Genomic DNA, 25,515 nt, shown 5'->3' with positions numbered 1-25,515 from the left:
AGCTAATGTACTGATAAAAGCAGACCTGTCTGGTTCACGGGGGTCTCATCCAAATGCAGAAAGGGGTGAAGCAACTGCACCAAAGAGAGCCAAGGTGATTCCCCTACCCCCAGATGAGGTGTGCTACGACCAGACTGGACACTTCCCTGAACATGCTAAGATGAAGTGTCGGAACCCGCATTGCAGTGGCAAGTCGCGAGTAAAGTGCAGAAAATGCGATGTGTTTCTTTGCCTTCTAAACAGAAACTGTTTTCTTGAGTTTCATATGCCCTAAGTCCCAGAGTATCCACTTGGGTACCAGCAAACTAACTACCTTCCGTTTGAATTTTTAACGCGAAACAATTTTTTTGCGTCGTTTTGCACTAATTTGTGTCCAATAAACAAGTTTTACAAAAATCGTTCACGAATTGTTCTCAGGACTGAAGAGGTTTTCGGGGCACCCACATTTGTGGGAGGTGAATTTTTACCGGCGGGCTTGCACAAAGACAACAGCACAAAACCACGTAAAGAGCTAATAGCAGCCAACCGCATAAAAATTAATGGCACCTTTCCAAACACCTCGCTGCACTTTTTCTTCGAGTTTCGGTTTACGTGGGTTTAACGTCCCAAAGTGGCTCGGGCTATGAGACACGCCGTAGTGAACGGCTCCAGAAATTTCGACCACCTGGGGTTCTTTTGTGCACAGACATCGCACAGTACACGGCCCACTAGAATTTCGCCTCCATTGAAATTTGACCATCGCGGCTGGGATCAAACCCACGTCCTTCGGGTCAGCAGCCAAGTACCATAACCACTAGGCCATTGAGCAATTTTATTAAAAATGAATTGTTTGGCCCTTTGATACTATGCTTCCTTTTCTTCGGCAGGAAACGACTCGGCCAATTGCCAAGAAAATTGTAGGTAAGAATAGAACAGAATCTGCCCACTACTTTTATTAGTGCGTATGGACTAACCTGACAGGCACCAGCCCAGAGCAATATAGTCTGTTTGCAGCTGGCCTAGCACGAGCACTCCATCCTGCCTTACTGCCCGCTAATCGCAGTCTTCTATGTGGCCTTAAAGCGGTGGTTCCAAGCCAAGAAAAATCTTCCCTTGCGTGTCTGCAGCTGACCTAGTGCAAGCACTCCATCCCGCGACACTGCCGCTCATAGTCTTCTACGTAGCACAAATTTGTGCTTTTGCACGAATTCGAATGTAGTAAACATTCTCTGTAGTTCCTGAAATGCACGCCAATATTAAAAAGAACATGATCATCATATGGAAATTTAGAGGAAGTGTAACCAAACCTTGGAAATTTGTATTGTCCACCGTAGTCTGCCAGTGCAATCAACCAGTTGCAGGAATTCCATTTTTTGGTCTCTTCTAGCTTATGAAAGCTGTTTTAAAGAAAGTACTCTCTGTTATCAGGATGTGGCAATTCATAATACAGGCTAACATGAATTTGTCTTGTGGCCCTTTAAACGTTTTTGAAAAATTAAAATGCTAGCACTATATTTAATTTTCACACCTATACAAAACCATGTATGTGCACTTGCACATCAATACATGTCACAGTTTATTTCTTTATTATGAAGAAGGTATAACCAAATTATGCTTTATTGATGCTTGCTATGTACAAGAATGAAAACCAAAAATATATTTCCAGCCAGCCATTGCTCAAAATGCATATCGTGTCCTAATATCTTCAAGCTTCTTGGAAACCTGCGGAAAAAAGTAAACAAAATGTTTGCATTTTGTACAAACACAAAACAATAAGCACGAAAAACATACTTCGCTTGGATTCCTGTCCAGTTCTTCTGCAATGCTCTTTTGCTTGGATGGGTCGAGAGAATTGAATTGCTCACAAAGGTCCCCATCAATAACATTCTGCAAAAGAAGCACAAACACATTACGCACACAAGTTTCACACCAAACAAGATCATTTTTGCAGTTAACGTTTACTGATAAGCAATAACAAGAAAAAACACACTCACCTTGACAGGAAAGTAGGAAGAGCGAAATGACAGGTGGTCCCTGCCACACAATGGTGGGTTTTCAGACCGCATATGCATCTCCAAATGTTGGAAGAAATCATGGTCCTACAATGGGAAATAAAGCAATTACATCCTGTCCAATATCCAACTAGAATGTTGCGACAGCTGAAATGGCCCATAAAACCTTCTTGTTAAAAATCTTGTTACATTTTGCAAACTAAGGCACCATCCCATGAAAGTGCTTAGGCAATAAGTTTTTTAGAAGATTATGGAACAGCAACAAAAAAAAAATCAAAACTTAATGAAAATAGCGCAAAAAATGAGGACAGAAAGAAAGGAAACAACAGGACCAGCGTTGTTTCCTTTCTTTCCATCGTCACTTTTTGTGCTATTTTCCTTAAGGCGGGACGAGGGTTTTAAAACCAACTTTTTTACTTATGGCTAGAATCTTGGGAAATTTTGCACACAGATGCGTTTTTGTCTTCTGATTCCAAAAATGTAATCATAATTGAGTTGGTGGTCTTAGATCTTATGAAGTCTAGAATGTAATTAGGTAATTTCTTACAGAGCTTTAATGAACTTTCTCATTGCATTTTGTTGCTTTTAATTGCATGATTTGATAGCCAGAGAGTTTCCATACCCGGTGACATTCGTTTTTTTCTAAAGGCATGTCATCCTGACATAGTATGTCGAGAGTAAAGATCTCAGTATTTGACACTGCAACTCGTTAAGCTAATTGTAAATTGCTATTTATACGTGGCCGATACAAAAAAAGTAAGAATGTCATCGGGTATGGGAATTCGCTGGCTATCAATTCATGCAATTAAAAGCAACAAAATGCAATGAGAAAGTTCATTAAAGCTGCGCAAGAATTGACCTAATTGCACTCGAATTTAAGATAACTTTTGATCGAAGGCCACCAGCTCAATTATGATTATGGAGAGAAAAATCAGGAGAGAAAAACACATCTGCGTGCAAAATTTCATGACATTCTAGCCATAAGTAAAAAGGTCAGTTTTAAGACCCTCGTCCCCCCTTAAGTATATGTATCACCAACTTGCCCGTTTTGCCACTGTCCCAATCAAAAGTTTATGACATATGGCCTGTGGCCCCCATGTCAAAATCATATATTTTCACCAGTAGCCTTGCGGTTGCAGATCACAATAGCGGATCACACATCGTGCTATGCTAAAAAAAAAAAACAAAAAAAAAACAACTAACAGTGCACTGGCAGGTGTGAGGTAAAGCTTCGACACAAGGAAACGAATGAAGAGAGAAAAAAAAAAAAGCACAATTTACAGGCCCCATACAAATGCAGGCACATTAGAAAGTGAAGTTAAAATACTTGCTTCCTTACGCTGAAAAATGCGCATTACCCATGCTAAAACTACACACCGCATCTCGCGGGTTCCCTCTCTCGGTGTTTGTGACCGTTGCTGCCCCCAAAAAACGGATACCATCCTCATCCTGCGTAGTGCACGACTGAGAATAGGCTCGTCACCTGGTTCGCAGCACGACACAAGGTGGCTTCATGAATTTTGGTATCAGCGACGCGAGGTGTGGCATGGACATGATGATAGCATTACTCCAGCTCAAATGCAGGCTAGTATTATCACTTACTAGCGAAACTTGAGAAAAGACAAAATTCATGATTTTTCAAGCCGGTTCAAGGCTGTTCAATAATTCGGTCCATTTTTCGGCTCGCACAGAGTATAAAAAATTAAAAAAAAAAACAGTCGGCAACTGTAATCCTGCAGTTGTGTACAATTGGGAAATCTTCCCAGAAAGCGCACGAAACTTATTACGCTGGATACAGAGGACTGTAAGCTAAAGGATGACAAGCTAATTATCATTGACAGCACTGTACATGAGCTTAGCACTGTACATGAGCTAAGCATTGCTGTTGGGCTTGGTGCACACGCTTATGTCTCATAAAGGGCATTCGTGTTTTTTTTTCTTTGTATGAAAAGAGTGAAATCATCTGCCACAAAAATGCTGCAAAATATAGTTGACCCCACTCCCTTTGAGATTCCTGGGTTGCAGATAGATTTGTGTAGACTATACAATTAAGCCACCTATCCCACCTCCCTTTTTTAGACTTTGCACACTTTTTCGCATAGTTTGTGTTTGCCTGACATCTGGATGACGAAAACAGCAGATGTACACAGGCTTTCATGCCCAAATGTCATTACCTCGGTACCCACCGACCCACACACATCGCTGCGAATTGACACCTTGCAGATGAAAAAGCACTAATAAGGTACCCACTTTAACTAATAAAGGAGAGTTTACTCTGCTCTCCATCTTCAAGTGCTAACCACCAAGCAGGTCAGTGTAACCCCCGAAGGGCTGTTCAGAGTGATCATGGCTACCCGCTGGATGAGCTATTCACCACAAAAGAGGGGTGGGGGTGGTTCAGCCCCTTTCACTCTTCTTCAGTGTTACTGAAGCTAGCTCAAAAGTTCTTACGGTGCGGTGATGAGTGATCAAATACCTATTGCTCGTCTGCTTTACTTCACCTCAGTAAATATCATTTCCTAATACCTTTAATTCATGTTCACATAAATGCAGCTGCTCAAAAAAATCAGATACCGGCTGATGCAATTACAGTTGGCGACGAAAAATTCAGATGTCTGATTTTCTGGAGTTATGTATCGACCTTTCCGTCGGGCAAGGGGGATGCCAAAAGCCTCCCCTCTGGGCTGTTGCAAACTGGTTCTGCTGCCGCTTCTATTGTGGTGCTGTCATGTGCACACAACAGTACAGCAAGCAATATCGTGATGCCCAGGGAGCCCTTACTGGAAAGGTCTATAAGAGCGCCTGAAATTTAGGACGCATCTCAAGTGATTGCTCTATTTTTCAAACCTCATTTGCACTCACCGCGGCACTGTCGCAAATATTGTTATAGTGGAACCTCGTCATTTCGGACTTCAAGGGGGTTTGAAAACTAGATCGAATAAAGCAGAATTCAAGCTAAAAGGGAGCTCTTAAGCAGCGGGGCTGATATTCTCCGCAGGTGAGCACACTGTGCACGCGTGGTTGTGAGCTTGTACCGTTCTCTGATGTCGTCCACTGCTCAAACTTGAATAGTAATCATAGGTTGCGGAACTCATCTTTGCTGCGTCCTTATACCGCTGTCACACTAGTAAATTTAATGTCATTCGAACCTAATGGCATTCGATGCATTGAATGTCATTTGGTCTCTTTCGGTGCTACACGAAAAAAAAAAAAAATGTCATTCGAAAATGATGGCGTCGACGATCAGTGAAAAAAAAAAATAGTCAAACTGAACGACATCAGCGTGCATAAAAGATGTTTGAAATTGTTGTGCAGTGTTTCAAAAACAGGTGAGAACATTTGTGTGCCGTACTATAAGCTTAAAAAATTATTTGCGGCCATTCTGTACCGCTTTAGCCATCAAAAGCCAAGCCAAGTACAAAGTCAATCACAAATCCGATAAATGTAAACAAACAAAATGGCTGACATGGCGGCGCGCAGACATGCGCGGAGGTTGGAAATGACTTCCAAAAGGTGAACTGCTCAATTACGTCCTTAAGTACCTTCGAGCTTAACGAACATGGCACGCCAACCAGCAAGAATCATGCATCCCAAAATGACCGACGGTCGCGGGAAAGACGCTGCTTCACGATCGGCCGGTGCTGTAGGCTGCTGAGACCGAGAGTAATAGCAATCCACGACAGCCTCTAGTGTGAACAGATTCACACCAACATTAACTTTTTTTCAGCAGAACTAAATAAATGCACTTTCTAGGTTTGGCAGTGTGCACATCATTTTTTCGCATCGCTTGTTCCTGCTGCGTATCTGGTGTCCAGAGTACGCATTCGGTTCGAGATCAAATGCGAATGAGTTCCCCTAACTCATTCGATGGCGAATGTCATTCGAACCTAATGACATTACATGTTCCCGTGTAGCAGTCGATTAATGACATTAGGTGCTAATGTCATTCGATTCGAATGACATTAAATTTGCTAGTGTGACAGGGGTATTACACCCAAAATATGTGACAAGGCAGCAGTAAAGTGTGTGGGGAGCATAAGGCTTCACAGAGACAGCAGGCCGAAGAAAATGATGGTGCTTTCCAAAGCAAGGAGCACGTACCCATGACAAAACACACCGTGTCCCCTATTGGTCTATTGCGACACCGTAAGGCCTCTCATTATATGCAAGCCATCGCAAAACGCATACACGTACCACTGGTTTAGAGATTCGTTTTCAGCTCTTAGTCACTAGGCCTAATTACGAAGGCCAATGTCGGCAGAGTACTTGCATCAGCCATTTATCGATTCTTTTCCTGTCCCTATTGCCACCTTCATCTTTTTCATTTTGCACCCTCCATGCAGCAGGTGCAGCACAATTCTTTCAGCAGCAGGTTCACTTTAGCGTCTGGACTTTCACTCCAGCCCGCACATTCGCCTGCAACATGCCGAAGCAGTACAGCCATTGAACCCTGAACTCATTAAAGCAGTCGCCACCAATCGTCTGTGTACCCAACGCGTGGAGATATTTTGAAGCTTCAGAATGTGCACAAAACTGGTGACCCCTTCCTCCACTATGCTAGCTAGCAATTAAATGTTGAAAAAGTGATTTTTACAGTAAAGTTTGATTTTTCAGACTTCACTATTTTTCGGACACTTTTGCGGTCGCTGAAAAGTCTGAAAAATTCATCAGTAAACCACCAAAACCATCAAAAGAACTTTGAAGGATATATCAGTACAAAGCTCTTGCCTCACCTCATGTGCTGTGAATGGAACAAGAACTCCAATAGTGCCCGACAGTGTCACAAATACGAGCGATTCTGAGCCACCAGGGATTAATGTTGCTTTCTGAAGTGACAATACAGTCTCTCCAACATGAAAATTGGCTATGACCTCAGCCTGAAACAAGAAAAGAAGAGCATTTACACATACTTAACCAAATTTTTTTTACCAGTACTTTCCATTCTTTGTACACAGCTACAGCAGACTCTCGTCACAGAGCACGACAAAATATTCATTTGTGCTGCCCCAAGCAAACAAATGAAAAAAAAAATTATCAGGTAAAATGCACTAAATCTTTCTGGAGCCCATATCAATCATCTCCTTGACATAGCTAGAATTCTCATTTTAGTACAAACCTTTCTTGAATATTTTTCTCAGTGCCAGAAGGCAATATCCCAAACAAGAGAAAATTAATTATGAATTCTCAATTTAATGATGTCATATTTCTAAAACGAATATACGCAGAACAATCAGCACACGTGGTGACGGCAGCCTTCATTGTAGTAAAACCTCTCTACAATAAAGTTACTTGGACTGGCAAGAATCTTGACTTATCAGTGTCTTTACTGCATCAGTTCTGGTGATGGCATGGCTCTAAGGATGCTATCTGATAATTTGGCTACTTACTAAACACACAGTGTCAGTTTAAAAAAGAAACACTCTGATATACCTTTCTGTTCTAACTATTCATTATGTGCTACTGATATATTTTCAGTGATCACATATTATGTTATTACATTTTCGATTTTGTCTAGTGGAAGTACTGTACAGTAGCCGACCGATTTTTCGGACTCCAATAATTCGGACTCCGCTGAGGAACCATCGCGCACCTCATAGGAACGTATACATTTTCACGACCGATATTTCGAACTTTGTGGAGTCTAAAAGTTCTATTTTTCGGTCTAAAATTGACGTCAACAATATTCTAGAGATTGTTTTTCAACCGGAAGTTTGTTATTTCAGCCTAATATCGACGCCAGCGGGCATCGCTATCGCAACCAACCCGTTCCCCGCCACAGTGAAAGGCACCATCTTGGATTTAAACGAAACCAGCGGGTGCAATCGGACTGGCTTGGATAGACTTGGCTATTTTTTCTCCATCGTTGCCATTCGAGATAATGGAACGCTCTCCATTGCCATCGAGATGGCCTACAAAGAGCGCGCGATTGCATTAAAAACAGACAGCTGCAGCGTCCTCCGAGGCTTGGACGATGCCCCCCCGCCGTGCGGGGCAGTTAACGTGGTAGAGGTGGGGAGGAGGGACTGCATTCGGAGGTGCTCGCTTTCGCTCGCATCTTCCCGTGGGTTACCCATGGGTTACCTCTCGCTCTTTACGAGCGTCATTGCCCCATGCAAACTGACTGCGGCAGCGTCGCACTGTCTGGTATCGCGATGTGATAGGGTGTGGACATGACGAAAGCATGGCAATGACTCAGATAGAGGCTAATATCGCCTGTAGGTGGACCATGGGAAGTAGCAATTTTCGCGATTTTGAAAGCCAGTTTTTCGCAGGAAAGTTTTTTTTTTTCAAGTTCATGGATTTTTCAGACTGTTCGACTATTCGGACCATTTTCCGGGTCCCACCGAGTCTGAAAAAACAGCCGGCGACTGTATTTGCATTAATATAATGTGGCCACGAATAGTGATACAGTAAACTCTCAGTTGTACGAACGCCGGTTTATTGAATATTTCAGAATAACAAACTTTTTAAAAATCCCTGGCAGTTTTCTTATAGATTCTATGCACAAATGTTCTATGCACAAACGAATTTCGGAATAGTGAATATTTCAGTTTAACGAACTCGCTCAGAGGACCCAGGCTTATTTTTCCGATCAGTTCAACGAAGTTTTGAGCCCTCCACTGCAGGCGCAGCCGATGCCCGCCCTCATCAAACCGCCGCTTCTGCGGCAGTGTAACGTCGCTCGTGCTACAGTGCCCATGGGGCAAAGCGGCGGTGCGGAAGAAAAACGGCAAGGAGGCATGGCCTCCGAGATCAATAGTAAAACGTGCAGGTGATCTCAGAGGCCATGAACAAAATAACATCGCTGGCGTTTACAGCACCGCCGGAGCAACGTGGCAATGTGTCACACCACAAACCACGTGGTGTGCCTGTTCTTTTCCGATCGGCTAGTCGTGAACGTCGCTTTTTTCTTTCCTGTCTCGTCACTTCCGCGTGTCCACACAAACGACCCACGTGGTGTGTGTTTTTCAGCCTAAACATTGACTCTTCCGGCAGTTTTGTTACTTCCTGTGCTTTAAATGTACAAGTGCAGAAGAAAATTACTGAATTTTTTAAGTGAGAAAGGCAGCGTTTTAACTGCTATGCACCTTGTATAAGGTGATATGTATAAATTTCACACTTTTGACACTATGGATGCCATTTCTTATGCTCCTTGAATTGCACTTCAAACTTTTGACTCTGTATGCCATGTCTTATGTTAGTCTAGTGAATATTCAGTTTAGTGAACTTTCAGTTAAGTGAACTATTTCCTTCGGTCCCTTGAAGTTCACTCAAGTGAAAGTTCACTGTAGTGGGAGTTGAAGTTCATATCAAAACAAAAGCTTTGTGGGAACACGGTGTCATCTTTCACGGCCTGTGTCATTACAGACCAAATGCAATGAAATTGCACAGGCTTATTCAGTTTTTTCTGCTGATTTCAAATATGCAATTCATTTATTTCTAGGCCAATTAGTTCCTGAGATATTAATACATATCATGCCATTGTCTGTTCAAACAATAGAAAAAAAATGGGCCACCAGAAATTTAATTTTAATATGTGGGTAGATACTACAATCCCCCCCCCCTCCCCCCGTCTACTGCGTATGCTGCCCCGCACCGCGGGGTGCGTCGTCCAAGCCATGGCGGACACTGCAGCTGTCCCCCTGTACCGTTTTAAATGCGATTGCACGCCCTTTGGAGGCCATCTTGATGGCAATGGAAAGCATCTCATTATGTCGAATGGCAACGATGGAGAACAAATAGCCAAGCCTATCCAAGCCAGTACGATCGAGCCCGCCGAGCCAATTCCGTTTAAATCCAAGATGGCGCCTTTCACGGTGGCGGCAAACGGTTTGGTAGTGACAGCGATGCCCGCTCGCGTCTATATTAGGCCGAAATAACAAACTTTCGGTTGTAAAACGATCACCACAATATTGTTGCCGTCTATTTTAGTCCGAAAATTTGAGCTTTTAGACTCCGCAAAGTCCGAAATATGGGTCGTGAAAATGTACACGTTCCTATGAGGTGCGCGACGGTTCCTCAGTGAAGTCCTAAATATCACGCTAGACCGGATTATTGGAGTCCGAAATATCGGTCGGCTACTGTATTACACAGGAAGTACACTGCCATGGCCAAACGCTTTTTACTAGAACCGTTTTTTTTTTTTAAATAGGTCTTTACAAAAAAGAAAAAAAAAAGCAGTAGTCTATGCAAGGCTGAATGGGCCCTCAGAATGGGCACTTCACTCAGCCCGTTTTCACTACAGCGGGATTCTAATGTATCTGGTTATGGAAGTACCGTATTTACTCGCATAATGATCACACTTTTTTTCTTCAAAAATTGATGCAAATTTAGGGGAGCGATCATTACGCGGGGTAAATTTTTTGCAAAAAATTTTTGAGCACCGAAAACGCAAACAAGTCGCAGGCAGACAACCCTTATCACACGAGTGCGCTACCCGCAGTTACGCCGCTAAACGCGGTTATCGCGAACTGATCTCTGCTTACGTCGTTATGTACGGCGAAAAGCGCAAGAGCTGGCCCACTTCAAGAACGTAATTTCTTCGCACTAAATCACGTTCCAAGAGCAACGCATCAAAATAGGCAGTGTGTACAGTGCTGCACGACGGCGCTTTTATGCGGCCTTCGATCTCGTCCGATAGCGCGGCAACAGCGTACAAAAGCAACACCCCGCGGCGCTCAAGCTACGCATTTTACCGTTGTTACGCCAAAAAATGTCCGGTCCCTGCTGCATCGTTGATGTACTTAGGTGACACGTTCACAACGCTCGGAGCACTGGATTCCGCGCACTTACCGCAATGGTGCCGCCTGCGAGTGCGGCGGACGACGGTGCTCTGTACTCCCTAGTCGTCGCTAGGCCTAACTTGTTTCGTATCAAAGCCACAGTGGACGGCGATTTTGAATTGACCAACGCTATAATGAATGTTCTACTTATGGCACTGCTTTACTCACAACCTCATTGTTTCATATTAAAAGAAATACATACGATCGATTTCAGCGATGCCTTCGCAGCGGAGCTGCCATGCATGCAGATCGGGTCACTCGTGATGCAACGGCGGCAGCTGCTACGCGGCTGCGAACCTAAAACTAGCTTGTATCGCAGTTATTACTCCTACCAGCAACTCAGTACAGGCCCGCGATCCTCAAGGAGGATTCATTTTTGATGTTCCCGTATCCCAGGGCTAATATATTATTTATGAGAACAATAAAGTTTAGCCAGATCACCACGTCACTTTGTTCTTTGCACCGCAACCCAGAACGGTGGCAAGACTTGCGACAACGGCGAACCGTGATTCGAGATAATCGCAGTAAAGTTTGGTATCCGCGGTTAAGCATAACCGTGTTTAGACTGCCCGTGTGACCGCAGGTGAACCAACAGGCGGCTGCCGCTGCAATGCTGACAGAGCAAGATGGTAATCTGCACGTGCCATCATCATTGATCATCGTCGGCTAGACTCGACATCGTCGACAAATTGCCGTGGCAAGTTCAGGGTGAGATCATTACGCGGGGAATAAAAAAAACTGAATTTTGTTGGCAAAATTCAGGGGTGCAATCATTATGCGAGTAAATACGGTAATCACTTTTATTTATCACAAAACTCAACCTTCTTTTTCAAAGCATCAGGTGTAGTGCCTGCCATTCACAGAAGCATAGAGATTGGGATATAGTGCTAATGCATTTTTGCAAGTCCCTTACCTTTTGAGATGAGCCGCCTAGCCATCCACGGTCCCAAAGTGACTTGATTCCTGTTGGGTCCTCATCAACCTCATCACTAACACTGTTTGGAAGGCGAACCTGCAGTTGGAAAAGTAAGTTATTGTGGATGTTTTCTTTATGACTTTTGTATTTCCAAGAAAATAATGTAAGGAGCTTACGATCGAAATATTCCCAAACTTGTCAGCACCAGCAACAGTATCATAGTCAAGCAAACAGGACGCAGTGATCCAACGAGGTACAGAGTCATCCGCAAATATGACAAGCTGGTTTTCTTGACGTTTGTAACGAAGAAAGAAGAAGCTCTCTTGCACATCGCTCACCACCACACGATTGCCCATGCACTGAATAGTCACTATTGCATTGGGGATGTACTGAAAAAAAAAAAAAAAAATAGTAACAATAAATAAATGCAATAAGCACAGTAAAAGTAGACAAAGAGTTGCACAAACATGTTCATGACTGTTTTGTGTTCTGCTAACACAGCCCTAGATGAATGTGCATAAGCTTGCAGTTACAACATGCAAAAAGCATCTTGAGCACCCCTTCGTACCACACAAGTGATGAGGAATACAAGAAAAAGCAGCAGCACTGCAACTAAAGTGAAAGAAAAACTAACTGCACAGCTTACTGCACTGGCATGCTTTGGTGCCACTGCACAGATACTAGACCCCACATAAAAGCACGGTCCCATGCATCACTTTCTGCTACCCTGAAACTAATGCTCTATGGAAATTCAGCCAATACTTTTCATGGAGTAAGAGACAATCTGCCGTTGGATTTTATCTATGGGTAGTCACTGGCAATGATGCTCATGATTTGGTGCTCTTGCAGCCAAATTATGGCTGCTGACTTGACAACTTCACTTGGTAGCATTTCTGATAAGCAACTGCCAACTGAGCAGGTTGACGAAAAGATGGGCAAGCTGGTTTTGGCTCATGGTGCAAAACATGACGCAAAGAGACAACGGATAAGACTAATAAAATGATAACACAAGTGCTGGCGCCTGTCTCGTCGTTTTCTTCGCTTTTTCGGTCAAGGCATATAATGTCAGCAGAGAAAGTCCCTCATACAGCTATCACTGTGAAATGCATGCAGTATGTTCAGCCTCTGGAACTTGTAGTGTAAGTGCAAGCACACCTTGTTTTCACACTTTCGGAGCAGCTTCTTGCGCCCCAAGTCATAGAGGCGCAGACACTTGCCCACACCAGCCAGCACACGACCCTGGAAAGCGCACAGAGCTGTTGGGGCTTCCTCAACAGGTGTGGCATGCACCAGGTCCAAGCGTGTTTCACCAGCATGGCTCAGCCGGTACGTAAGCAGCAAGCCCCCACCACGTGCATGCCATGGCTGCAGGGACAGCTCCCGGGCAGCGCCCACCACAACATACTGCTCATCTGGCTGGGATGAAAACTTGACCAGTGCCACACTCAGTGCTGCCTCATTCTGCTCCAGGGCTACCTAAGGGCAAAAAGGCAATGGAGTTATCAAGCTATACGCAAGCAAGTGCAAGACTATGCAGACTAAGTCCAGAAAAATGAAAAGCTGAACAATGAGACTATTCACCTTTGAAAAGAAAACAGAACAGGGAAAGGGAAAACAAAAAATGCTTTTCTCTATGTCCCAAAGATACACCTTGGCTATGAAAGACTAGTTTTGTAAAAGGTCTGGCCACCTGGGGTCTTCAAGTTTACCAAAATCTCAGTGCCCATGTCAGGTCTGTTCGATTCACCAGCACGCACAGCACCAGTTCTGTAAAGTTCTGCAGCGGTGCTGCAAATGTGCAGTGCCAGTTCCGGCAGTTCAAGTGCAGCTTGGCACTGGCTGCTTCCAAAACAAATGGTCAAGTGCAGGCCTGGTCGTCCGCTAGCCTTGGCGTCACCAGCAGATTGTATCCAGCTGTGTGCCAGCCACCTCAATGGCCACCAACATCGAAACGCATCAAGAATTTTCAAACAGCACATCACAGCAAAGCGTTGCTATGAACCAGCATCGTTGCAACCTCGCGGCAGCTGACTTGAAAAGCATGTGTGTTCTTTTACTGGAGAGGACTGAGGTTTGCGCGACGAGTTATATGTTTCGCGGTTGTTGCAGCAACATGCACCATGTTGCATGCACATGTTTGCTTTTTAGATAACATATTTTTTGTTGACTATTGTTATCACTTAATTGGTCTAAAGGTAAGACGCCTGTGACGGGTCCATCAAGAGGTGAAAGGTGCTGGTGACAGCCACTGTACCCTTCCCTCCGTTGCAGCCTTCTCGGGTACAGAGCCCTATTAACAGAGCCCCAGTGACGTTTCCTACGAGTCAGACCCCAGCAGAGTACCGTTCTCATTGACGAGTGGAATAACTGGAGTCTCTTCGCCGTTTATCGCAATGTGCAAGCTATCGTCTGCTTTGATGACGGCTGCAGCTGCATGATTTCGGCACTGACCATCGAGAAGGTGCACAGTTTTCCTGAACCAGACCGGCATAATGTCTGCACTTTTCTAAAGTGGTGTCGTGCAGAAGATGCCATTTTGCACCGCTGAAATGAATGGCGAAGTGCAGCACCGTGAGAACCAGTTCATGTAGTGCAGGTAGATCCAATGGACCTGTGATTTCACATTCATACCTGCCAACCTGGCGAGGTCAAAAATCAGGAGATTTTTTTATTCACGCCAATGGGGGAGGGGGGCGTTCGCCTGAACTTTCAGGCATTGTCAGTGTCAGAAGTCTTTTTGCAGGAACCTTGCAGTAGCAGACATTCCTTGCTTCAAAAAATTGTCGGAGTAATTTTGCTGAAAGCAGGGTCCAGACTGATGGCCCCTTAACAGCAGCAGACGTTGGAGGGTTGTGTTGCGCACTGATGAGCGTAATTCAGTCCTAGTTTTTCGCACTGCGCTAAAAATCCTTTCACACTGGGCGTAGCTGTGTGGTGTCATGCTCGCCTTTTCGTTATGTGAAGAAGCATGGAAATCCATCTGTATAAGATCGCAAAAACTTCTGCAAAAAATTCAGGGGTCACTTTGACTGTCTAAAGTGGGTAGAGGCGGAAGCGTTTTCCGCACCACCTTCGCTGTTTCTGTGGCACTGGTGGCGTCACATATAATTGAGTACTAATTACTAAGTGATGCCAAACACTAATTAATGGTTAATTACTGATTAATGCCTGAATACTAATTAACTGCTAATTAATGACGCTTAAAGGTGCACTGAAGAGGAATCTGAACTTGTCTTTTTGCCGCAGGAACTCGATCTACACGTTCCTAGCATTCTTAGAAACTGCGACTTATTGCCCTGTATGGCCGATTTCCCAAATTAAATCGAATTAACGGCCGGCTCCCGCCCTTTTTTTTTAATTCTGCCTCGTACGGTGGGCGGAGTCGACCAACGCGTGGAGTGCCTTTCACCCAGTCCCGTGGTGGCTTGCCGCTCTGCCATCGGCGGAGTAAAATACGTAGTAGTCCGTAGTAGCAAATAGTCGGCGCATATTTTTATTTCTGCGGGCTTATTTTGCGGCTATATTATCTACGAATGAAACTATTTATTCATGGAAACCTAAAAAAACAAAATAAAGCGAAAGCAAAGCCTCCACGGGACTGGGTGAAAGGCGCTCCACGCGTTGGTCGACTCCGCCCACCGTACGAGGGAGAATTAAAAAAAAAAGGCGGGAGCCGGACGTTAATTCGATTTAATTAGGGAAATCGGCCATACAGGGCAATAAGTTGCAGTTTCTAAGAATGCTAGGAACGTGTAGATCGAGTTCCCGCGGCAAAAAGACAAGTTCAGAATCCTCTTCAGTGCACCATTAAGCTTCGCCTTTAGGAGTGGAACGCGACAGCGCGTTGTAGTGCTGCCAGGGAGTCCACGGAATGCCACCACCCATTCGGCGCGATGCCTTGCCCTTTGAACGCAACGCTTTTTGAGGAAAGGAAATGGCGCAGTAATTCTCTGTCATCTCGGTGGACACCTGAACCGCACCGTAGAGGAAGGGAGGAAGCGGGAGTGAAAGAAGATAGATAAAGAGGAGCCGTAATGAAGAAAATGAAAATTGTATTTGAGGAAAGGAAATTACGCAGTAACTGTCTCACAAAATTCAGGGGGGCACTTTTTTGACCTAAAGTGTGGTCACTGATGTGTGATTAAGATGTTAAGCTTCGCCCCTAAGAGTGGAACGCGACAGCGTCTTGCAATGCTGCCAGGGAGTCCACAGAACGCCATCGCCCATTCGGTTCTACGCCTCGCTCGTCGGTAAATTGGTTTTTGAGGAAAGGAAATGTATCTGTCTCTCATTTGTCGGTGGACACCTAAACCTCGCCGGAAGGGAATGGAGGAGGATGAGAGTGAGTGAAGACACCGTATTCACTAGACGCGCCTTTGTTCATTCCAAACCGTCGAGCTGGCATGGTGGAGTGGATAGCATGCTCGTCTCTCACGCCGAAGACCGGGGTTCGATTCCCGAGCTCGACCAATTTCTTAATCGGTTTTATTTATTTATATGGCCTGACTAGTAAAGCTAATTAGGCTAATTAAGTAATTAAGCAATTAACTAAGCTCAGTCCCACTTACTTGGAGCATCACTATACGATCCCTTCAATTGGTTGCATGGTTACTAGCCAAAGTACAATTGGCCCCGTTTGAAATTCGCGCACTGTGACGTCACGACCGTTTCCACCAATTGAAAAGCGTGACATTTTCTGTCGACAACTGCTGCTTACAACGATGAGACATTAAAGGCTTCCGCCTTAATATCTTTTCTTCGGCTCTGATAGCGCCATCACAACGAGCACCCGAGAATTCTAACTTTATACTGTGCGCCGCATACAGACGGCGTAGCTAACCCTAAAAACACACACAAGCAGCAGCAACAGCATGCATGCAATAGTATTATGCATGCTTTGCCTTTGGCTTTTATCGGCTGCTTAGCCGATAATGCCAATGGTGCTAGTGCGGCAGTTGATGGTGATGCTGGCGATTACAATGCGGCTGCAGATTCCATGTTGCTGGTTTCATAAAGTTATTCTAGTGCGGAGACAACTTTTCAGAAGATATAGGGCAGTGGTCGAACAATCGGAAAGTTCAGTCAAATATCGGGAGTCTCCCAGGTAAATCGGGAAGATTGGCAGGTATGCACATTTCACTACAGAAATAGACCTGCCACAGGCAGGCACCGGAGAGTGGAACTCAAGTATGAAGCCAAAAGAGCAGCATCTACGAGGTTAGGCTGAAACTATACAAAACTTCAGCAACGTCACATGGGTCATACAATTTTGTCTTGTGCAAGCCCTATATGCAGCAAGATGGCTATTAGAAAAAAGGATGTCCCCAGCTATTCGTACTTTTTATAGGGCTAGCATTCTGGCCACCACTGATTCAGAACTTGTTGAATGGGCATAGAAAAACATGTAGCAGTGAAAGCCTTTACCTTGCAAAGTGTCTGGCCATCAGCAGGGTTCAGGATTCTGATTACTGATGCCCACATGCCAGAGCCAGCCTTCGGCGAGCCAAACACTACTTCGGGAAGTACTTCGCTCAAGAAAGCGGCTGCCATCTCTGCAGCCAGCTCCTGCTCTCCTTCACCAGCTGCTTCTACCATTTCCTGCAATAGGAAATGGCAGTATACCAGCACGCCCTGACCTTGAAAACCTCACTGTTATCTTACCTCAGCCATCTGCTGCTTTCGCTGCTGCTTCATCTTCTCTGTGTAAGCGTTGTGGTCTGTTTCCACAACTATCAAATGGCCACTGTCAGTGTTCACAACAAATTTGCGAGGTGTATATTCCAGAGGTGTCGACACCTGGTTGAAAACAGCTCCAAGTTTTTCAAGGGCAAGAATTCTATTTGAAGAAAAAACAAAGGCCATGAGAAACTACTGACAGAAAACAGTAGGTCTGTTCTATAACTACAATCTGTCTTGCGAGAAATTACTATACATACCTGAGGGTGTTTGTTGAAATTGCCACAATGCCTTCAGGGCACTGCTCAGATGAAAACCCAGATGCAAATTCTAGCGTCTCATATGACAGAGGAGTCAAATGAAATCTGTTCTGGTAGTAGTAACTCAACCATGACCGACTTGACATTGCCAAGGCCTAGGAAAACAGAAGTCATAAAAGTACAAGATCATTTTCAGTGAATTTAAAGGTTACGAATCACCTTTTCTAGCACTAAAATTCTATAACATGTAAATGGTCTAGCGGCTCTCATACAATAAAAACCAAAGCGCTTTAATCAAGCTTGAACTCGTGCTTAGCAAAGGTTTTCTTCACCTCACACTACCATCCTGTTCAGACAACTTGGATTCAGTTATACTTTTTTTTAAGACTTACAAAGCAATTTATGAAATAAACTGCAGTGCAAAAGTGATACAAGTGACGTGCTTTTATTGATATTTGTGAACCACAATACCGTAAACCCTGCTTTCAGAAGAGTTGCAGCAGCAGCAAGCCCAATAAAAGATTCAGGCTAAAAGTCAGGCCCTAGAGTTGCGCCCACTATTTTAAATGTAAAAGTGTGTGACCTCTTAGTTTTTTCATCATGTAGTAAACTCCATACTTTCATTCTGCACGCATTAGCATGGACACCACATTGCAAGCCGACATTCTAAAGTTAATGAGGTGTGCTACATAGGGCGTCAAAACCCACCCATTGCTTCGGATTATGCATCAGAAACGTAACTGCTTTAGATCATAAAAACACTTTTCAAGCTGTATAATGTGACCATGACAACTTGATGTCACTCCACTCAGGCTCCGTGCAGAGCCACTGTCACATGGAGGCAAGCCACATTACAGCAATGCCTTCACACAGCTTGTCTCTAAGTGCTTGGTGTTCACACCGGAAAGGACAAAATAAATTTACCGGGGTGTGCTAATATTCTAAATTGTGAACAGTTCCACGACTTGTACTTGCTTGTAAAGTGCTGTCGGGATGAAGGACCCGAACCAAACGGTTGCAGACTCAAGAACAGGTTTCCTTTTAATGCCTCAGTAACGTCCGAGTGCCATCTCGGTGCCAGAGTCTTCCAGCATGCGGCTTGTGTCATTTCATCATTTTTGGCTGCTTCAGTCGTCCAAAGAGGGCGCTGCTACATACTATTCGATTTGCACTACACTTTTACTTTCCAAGTGCAGTTGAACCTGGATACATCAAACTCGAAGTGGACTGCAAAATTATTCGATACATCCGTAATGCGATATACAGTAAAAGCTCGTTAATTCGACACTGACGGGACCGCGAAAAATTGTCGAATTATCCGAATGTCGAATTATCGAATGAACAGCAAAAAAACAATGTTTGCCGCAACCTTTATTTGGCAAAGAAATCTGTTATCGTTGCCTGCTTTTTCGAGCGAATTTGAGCGACTACGATAGCTCTTAACAGCTGCCAGGTGCTGCGCGGCACACGCACCGTCAGGGATTTTTTCACATTAGTCCTCCCGCACGGACAAGGCTTCTGCGGCTTCTTTCACCGTGCACTTCGGCATTTGGGGCAACTGCTCACAATCGTCACCTTCCGACGAATCGTCGTTGTCAGCGCCTGTCACTTATATTATTGCATCCTCGGTCAGCTGACAGGACACAAAGGCGAGGCGCGTGCCTGTGCGCTACCCACACGAAAGCAGCGCGGGGAGGAGGTGAAGCGAGCGCGGCTTCTGCCGCTTATCTGTTCTTTCAGCCAGCATCCGCTTCGCGGTTGCTGCTGCCACGCGCGTCTTACCTTTTCTCTTTATCTTTCCTCTGATCTTCTAACTCTCCTCTATCTGCACTAGGCAGCGGTGGTTGCTCGGCTGAGCCAGTAGTCTGGCCCGTGCAATTTCCTTTCACCCTTCTCTCAGTCGCAACAAAACAGCAACAGCAAGCAGCCCAATAAACACGCTGACAAGGCGCGCAATTACCAAAAAAGGCGCCGCCTTATGGTTAAACAACCGCGATCGTAGCAGCAAGAACACGTGGAAACGACGACACACGACACCAACACGACTGCTGCGAAGCACAAAAAAAAAAGACGCCAGCCGCTTCGGCCGCCGCTAACCTCGCTTCCCTCGCCCTCGCTCACGCTGCTGACGGCGATCACCATACAGATGGCCTATCAGGCGTACAGTAGCCCCGCTGGTGGCAGTGTTTTTTTCTTTTTGCTCTCGGCACACCGGCTTGGCGGGCTGCGGAGTGAAGTCGAATTAACCGACGCACGGCAAAATTTGGTCAAATTAACGAGAGTTTCGCCCCATAGACTCCTATGTATAATTGTAGGGACCTCGCGTGCGCGTCGAATTATCCGATTTTCCGAATTAACGGGGGTCGAATTAACGAGCTTTCACTGTATACCGTATTAATGCCTGTAAGAGCCGCACCCTGTTTTCCCACAGGAAATATTAAAAAAAAAAAAAATCTGTGCAAGGGCCGCACCCAAACTTCCTCCGACCCACGCGGGAATAGCCTTCGAAATGCATGCGCCGTGGCCTCCGCGATCAGCTCCAGCAGTGAGCAAGGTGCGTTTGATCGCGGAGGCCAAGCACGCGCACAGGAGCTTTCAGGTGACGCCCACAGATGACGCCCAAGGCATCATCATTGTCAACTTTTTCCTCCACCACGAGCTCTGGCTATCCATATTGGCATCAGTATCTCCAGCTTAAGCTTTTTGTGGCTGTCAAAGGCACTGGAGTTGGGGTAGCGTGTTGTTCATCGTAGTTATGGCTTTCGTGTGCTGCCGCCAAGTGTTGCAATTTTAGCACGATGGGCAAGCACCTTAATAGCTACAGGGCTGGAAATTTGCTCTCTAACACGGCACGCATGCCGCAAGAAGGAAATTCGACGTGGCTAAGAAGTGCGCACTTTCCAAGGCATGACATGCAATTTCCCGAACCGGAAGAAGAGCTGCTCTGCTACGCGATGGAAGTACGGAATAATAGACATGCTGCGTGACTTCTTGTGGGATGAGCATGCACCAGAGCACAGCATTAGCTCGGAGTAGGAAAACTCCGCGCGTGACGATTCAACGTACAATAAATGCCGCTCATTCCCCGATTGCTGTTTTTTTACTGAATTTTTTTTTTGCACATCGTGTCTATGGGCTGCACCCTGAAAATTGGCCCTCAAGTCTGGAAAAAAAAGTGCGGCCCTTACACGTGTTTATACAGTAAAAATGGCAATAGAAAGGCTTATCTGTAACCTGGAAGCAAAAATACATTGCATCCACTCCAGTGACGTGCTTCTTGCAGTGATGTGCCATCCGCAGCCGTGCCGGCAGCACACCACTCGTTAGGCGTTGCTATAGCTAATCTGCTTCGCATCAAAGCCACAGCGGAGATGGTTGCTTGGAACAAGCTATTGTCAATCATAAGATATCTAATCCTGTTACCAGTACACTATGAACTGAATAATGACTAGTTATAAAAGTCAGGTACAGACAGTTTCCGCAACATTTCGGCCAATAAGCCAGAGAAACATCCTAGGCAAGGGCCGCCTTCAGGCTTTAGTTAGGTTGGCTTCACTGCATGACAGCAATGTGGCATGGAAAATGAGTACAAGAGATAGAAGGCCACCCTCAAGCACTACCCACCTATGATTGGCAGTGGCTAGTTCAAAAGCACCATCCACGACTTCGATGCAAAATAGGCTAGGCCTAGCAACTCCCAGCAAGCGGTGCGCGACCAGCACACAGCACGTCGCTGCAAAAAGCACGCCACTAGCATGGGCACACAGTGTTTTTGCTTCTAGGTTATAAATAAGCTTATCTATTGCCATTTTTTACATACATCGAATTTTTGATATATTGAACTCATTCGCAATCCACTTCAAGTTTGATGTATACAGTTGACTGTACAGTCCAACCTCGTTATAACGAAGTCGCAATTTGCGCGGAAATTTGTTCGTTATATCCGATATTCGTTATAAAAGCATGCACTCAAATTCCGGCAGAAAAGGTCTGTTAATAAACCCAAGTAAAGGCACTTTAGGATGGACAGCACAGGGTTGAAAAAATGCACTATTTTTTAATTTAACGCGTGGTATAAGCCTGTCAAACCTCGCCTTGCATCTCGTACTGGAAAGCAAGAGCGAACTCACAAGTCGGGATGCTGGCCAGGTGCAAAAACTAATTTATTTAAAAAACGACGTAATCTTCGTTTGGCGGCACTTCACACTATTTGACAGGTTAAATTTTTCGACGAAATCAACACAGAGCAGTGCTTTCCCGATGTCAGCTGATTTGGCCACAGGTAGGTTCCCGAGGTACCCCCTCAACTTCGCGATCTTCACATGCATTGCTGTTTGTAGCATCATCTGTAGAAACCACCTGATCAACAATTTCTTGGTCGGTCAGTTTGGGCGCCACAGCCACCAGACAAGACGTGGCAAACAATCCGACGGCGGTCATTAAATCGCTGCAGCCAGCCACTGCTTGCATAAAAGTCATTGTGGCCTCAGACGCAAGTCAGACTTCTCGCCTCCCTTTGAAGGACGGCACCAGACACAGGCAGGTTAAGCGCTATAACGTCCTTGAACCATGCAAACAAAGCATCTTCAACATCCTGGTGGTGACAAAGCCTTGCACTCTTGCTGTCATTCTTCACAACGCCTGCAGAGAGGACGTTTGCAACCTTCTGCCTTGCGCTCAAGATGGTTGATAGAGTGCTAGGCGCGACACCGAAGTCCGCGGCAATGACTTTTCCTTACGCCTGCTGTCAACCGCCCTGAAGATCTTTATCTTCGTTTCAAGCGAAACTGCTGTAAGTTACGACAGGCGTCTACAGAATGGACTGCAGAGATCATAGAGATAGCGCGGAGATAGCGCGCGAGTCGGCAATCGTGCCGGCGGGGTGGCCGGGGAGCACGGGCGTTGGTTCGATCACGTGTCAGTCACATGCTACGCAGCCGTTGATGCTAGATTCATTCGCTCTCCCTAGTTGGCGTGGCGTGCGGAAGCGCGGGTGATTCAAACACATCTTAGGTGCGGGCGATTCAAAAGATCAAAATTTAGCGTGTTTTGAAATTTTTTCCTCCTTGTTCGCGCATTTTGAGCGCTGTAAATACAGAACTGCTTCGTTATAACCGATATAGTGTCGAATTTTGAATTTTTCGTTTCGTTATACAGATAGAACTCCCATAGAAATAAAGCATGTCAAACCAAACTTTTCTTTCACTTCGTTATATCCGATAATTCGCTGTATCCGTGTTCGTTATAACGAGGTTCGACTGTATAACATGCTAATCTTTTCAACAAAAGTTTAGAAAGGCAACAGCATAATTGCAGACTTACCGCATCACTTCCTTGCATGCGAACCTTGAAAAGTTTCACAGGCCTGGAGCCCAAATAACGTGTACGGGTGTCTGAAAGGTCTCCTGTGACCTGATCCAGAACAGTACGCAGCAAGACACCATTCTAGTGAAAGAGAAAAAAAGAAAGAATTGGGTGGGAACACCAGAAAACATTTACATCTTCATGAATGTAAGCAATGGGAACACTTAAATAAAGCTGGTTAATTTTGGAGTAATGTAAAACCTCATTAATTCGAAGTCATCGGGACAGCGAAAAATATTCGATTAACCGACTACAGCACAAAAAAAAGGGAACTATGTAAAAAATTTCGTTGTTGGAAAGCACTACCTTCACTGGACGAACTCTGCCATTACTGTATACTGCCATGTAAAATTCTACCGTCCAACATGTAGCACAGAAAGTTCACTCCAAATGTGAGTCGCCGTGGTGTAGTGAAGCACGTCTTCTCCTCTGCAGGCGTGTGCTCCGGTGGTTCGCGAGCCACACAGATTGCTTTTTGTGTTGATAGTACTAGGGCTGCGGCACTTCACATATCAAGCATCGGCATTACTAATCGGACTCGAGGGGCCATCGCTTCATCAACTTGCGGCAAAATCGAGATCAGACATCTTTGCATACCACTTCAGATTTTGAAATAACCGGGCTGATGTGTACAACTGCTTCAAATTATCTGGTCAAATTTACATTAGAAATTATGGGACTGCAGAAATTCTTTGAATTATCAGAGTTCAAATTATTGACGTTTCACTGTATGTATCAACATTCAACCACTATACTCTTCTACTGATTACTTGCATCAGCAATGAAGCAAGCAGTGTAGCCACCATTATGGTGCTAACTTTCTAAACAAAGACATACTACAGCACTCAGATTGTCAGTGACTTTACCTGCAAGCCAATATTGAGGTAAAGGATTCCTTGCCCACTGGAATCCACTTCAGTCATTCCCATTTCAACAATAGAGAGCGACTCGGGAGTAGCAGGCAGGGCTTGCATACTCAGTGGAGACAAACAATCCTGTAAAATCCGAACAGGCATCAGCATGCTTTCCAAAGAAAAACCCCACTAATGCACATGCTGTGTGAGTCTTACAGAGGGATCCAGAGAAATGATTCGAACAGTGTTGTCCGCCAGACCCACAGCCAAGAACCGTGACCGTTGTTCACCAGTAGGCACACTGGCTAGGGACATGCAGATGATGTCTGCTGACATTTCTCTACGATCAGTGTACTCATTCAGTTGGCCAGTCTAAAAAATGGGAAAGCCATGAAAGAAAAAAAAACACAAACCAATGAACAAGACCACTGCAAAGCACCGTAGAACACACAGACACACAACACAGCTTGTAACCAGTATTGCGTGATGTGATTACCAGCAACAGCCATGTTCTCATACGAAGTTCTGCAGACCGACTATGACAAATCAGCACTGCAACACCACTCCTTGTCAATGGCACCTTCCGCAATGTAAAGGTCGCAATGTAAACTCGTCTCAGGTTCCAGACTTTAGACCATGCAATCTCTTCATTGGGAATTTCCTTGTTGCAAGCATGATTACGTTGACGGGAAATGGTGTGTCCACACCACGAATCAGCCAGAACTCACTGCAGTGATTAGCAGGTTCAGGTGTTTTGAATTATTCCATATATTGAACAAATCACATTGAATCACACTGTCCATTATAACTGGGTTTGACTGTACTGCTTCACTAAGAAAATTTTCAAAATAAATCGTCTCAGTCGCCTTTATGAGCTTTTGAGCTTTTTCTTAGTCAAGTTTGGTGACCTGTAACTTAAGCCGAAATTGTCTTAGAATGCTCATCCATGACTTACATCACTCCTCGGTGATTCTAGATCATTTATAAATAGAAATCTTCTCCACAAGATTTCATGTTTCAAGCTTCTAAACTTTCCTTTTCTTTACACACTTTCCTTTATGTATCTACCCCTGTCAAGCATGCAAATTAAGTGCACTTACGGGGAGTGCGCTTCGGCATATGGAGTGATGGTGGCAAGGCTTTCGTCAGCCTACACAGTGCTAAGCAGGAAAGCGAAGTGCACTTGTAGGAAAAAAAAAAACGAGACAGAAAATGTGCAAAATTTCTGAAGAGTCCGACGAAAAAGAAAAGAGACTTAAAAATTTATTGTTTGATGTGATAGTGCAAATAATACGAGATTAAACAGTTTTTAACAATGAAAAAAAATAAATAAATAGAAGAGCCAGGACAAGCCAAGATTATCCAGAATTTTGATAATATACAAGATGGCGGCGCGCCGCGGAGTTGCATCTGATCTCGTTCTTTTGCCGTCTTCCTTCACGTGTAGCTCTAACGAAGAAATCTCTTTTAAAAACAGTGTTACAGCAAGTAAAATAAAAATTTGCGCACTTTTTTACGCACTATGCATTTGTGCCTTAGAAGTCACTGTTGGCGAGGCTATGCACACGGCCCTCAAAGTGCGTTCTGTGAATGCACTCCTACCTGAGTGTGCACTTCTGCGAGTACACTTCCGTTACATCGTTTAGCTGCGCTAGAGTGCACTTTTAGCAA

General features: G+C 44.8%; 1 protein-coding gene across 2 annotated transcripts in view; it reads right to left on the bottom strand.

Moving 5' to 3' along the window:
- Nucleotides 1–1,542: 1,542 nt before the first annotated feature.
- Sf3b3 (splicing factor 3b subunit 3) overlaps nt 1,543–25,515 on the bottom strand; it is a 49,718-nt gene continuing 25,745 nt past the window's right edge. For both annotated transcript variants that reach the window (XM_089579985.1, XM_089579986.1), the window contains exons 14-26: nt 24,061–24,216; nt 23,857–23,985; nt 22,949–23,071; nt 17,627–17,781; nt 17,352–17,526; nt 17,115–17,288; nt 12,846–13,166; nt 11,867–12,079; nt 11,688–11,786; nt 6,725–6,868; nt 1,974–2,078; nt 1,771–1,866; nt 1,543–1,701 (exon numbers count right to left, since the gene is read on the bottom strand). In XM_089579985.1, the coding sequence (XP_089436111.1) occupies nt 1,657–1,701; nt 1,771–1,866; nt 1,974–2,078; nt 6,725–6,868; nt 11,688–11,786; nt 11,867–12,079; nt 12,846–13,166; nt 17,115–17,288; nt 17,352–17,526; nt 17,627–17,781; nt 22,949–23,071; nt 23,857–23,985; nt 24,061–24,216 (1,935 nt within the window). In that variant the 3' untranslated portion in view covers nt 1,543–1,656. The remainder of the gene's footprint in view (nt 1,702–1,770; nt 1,867–1,973; nt 2,079–6,724; nt 6,869–11,687; nt 11,787–11,866; nt 12,080–12,845; nt 13,167–17,114; nt 17,289–17,351; nt 17,527–17,626; nt 17,782–22,948; nt 23,072–23,856; nt 23,986–24,060; nt 24,217–25,515) is intronic.

Source organism: Amblyomma mixtum, chromosome 3 (assembly GCF_055824585.1).
Source record: "Amblyomma mixtum isolate Tamu chromosome 3, ASM5582458v1, whole genome shotgun sequence".
Lineage (NCBI taxonomy): Eukaryota > Metazoa > Arthropoda > Arachnida > Ixodida > Ixodidae > Amblyomma > Amblyomma mixtum.
The sequence above is the reverse complement of the archived record's forward strand: the minus strand, read 5'-3'. Positions and strand labels throughout refer to the sequence as shown.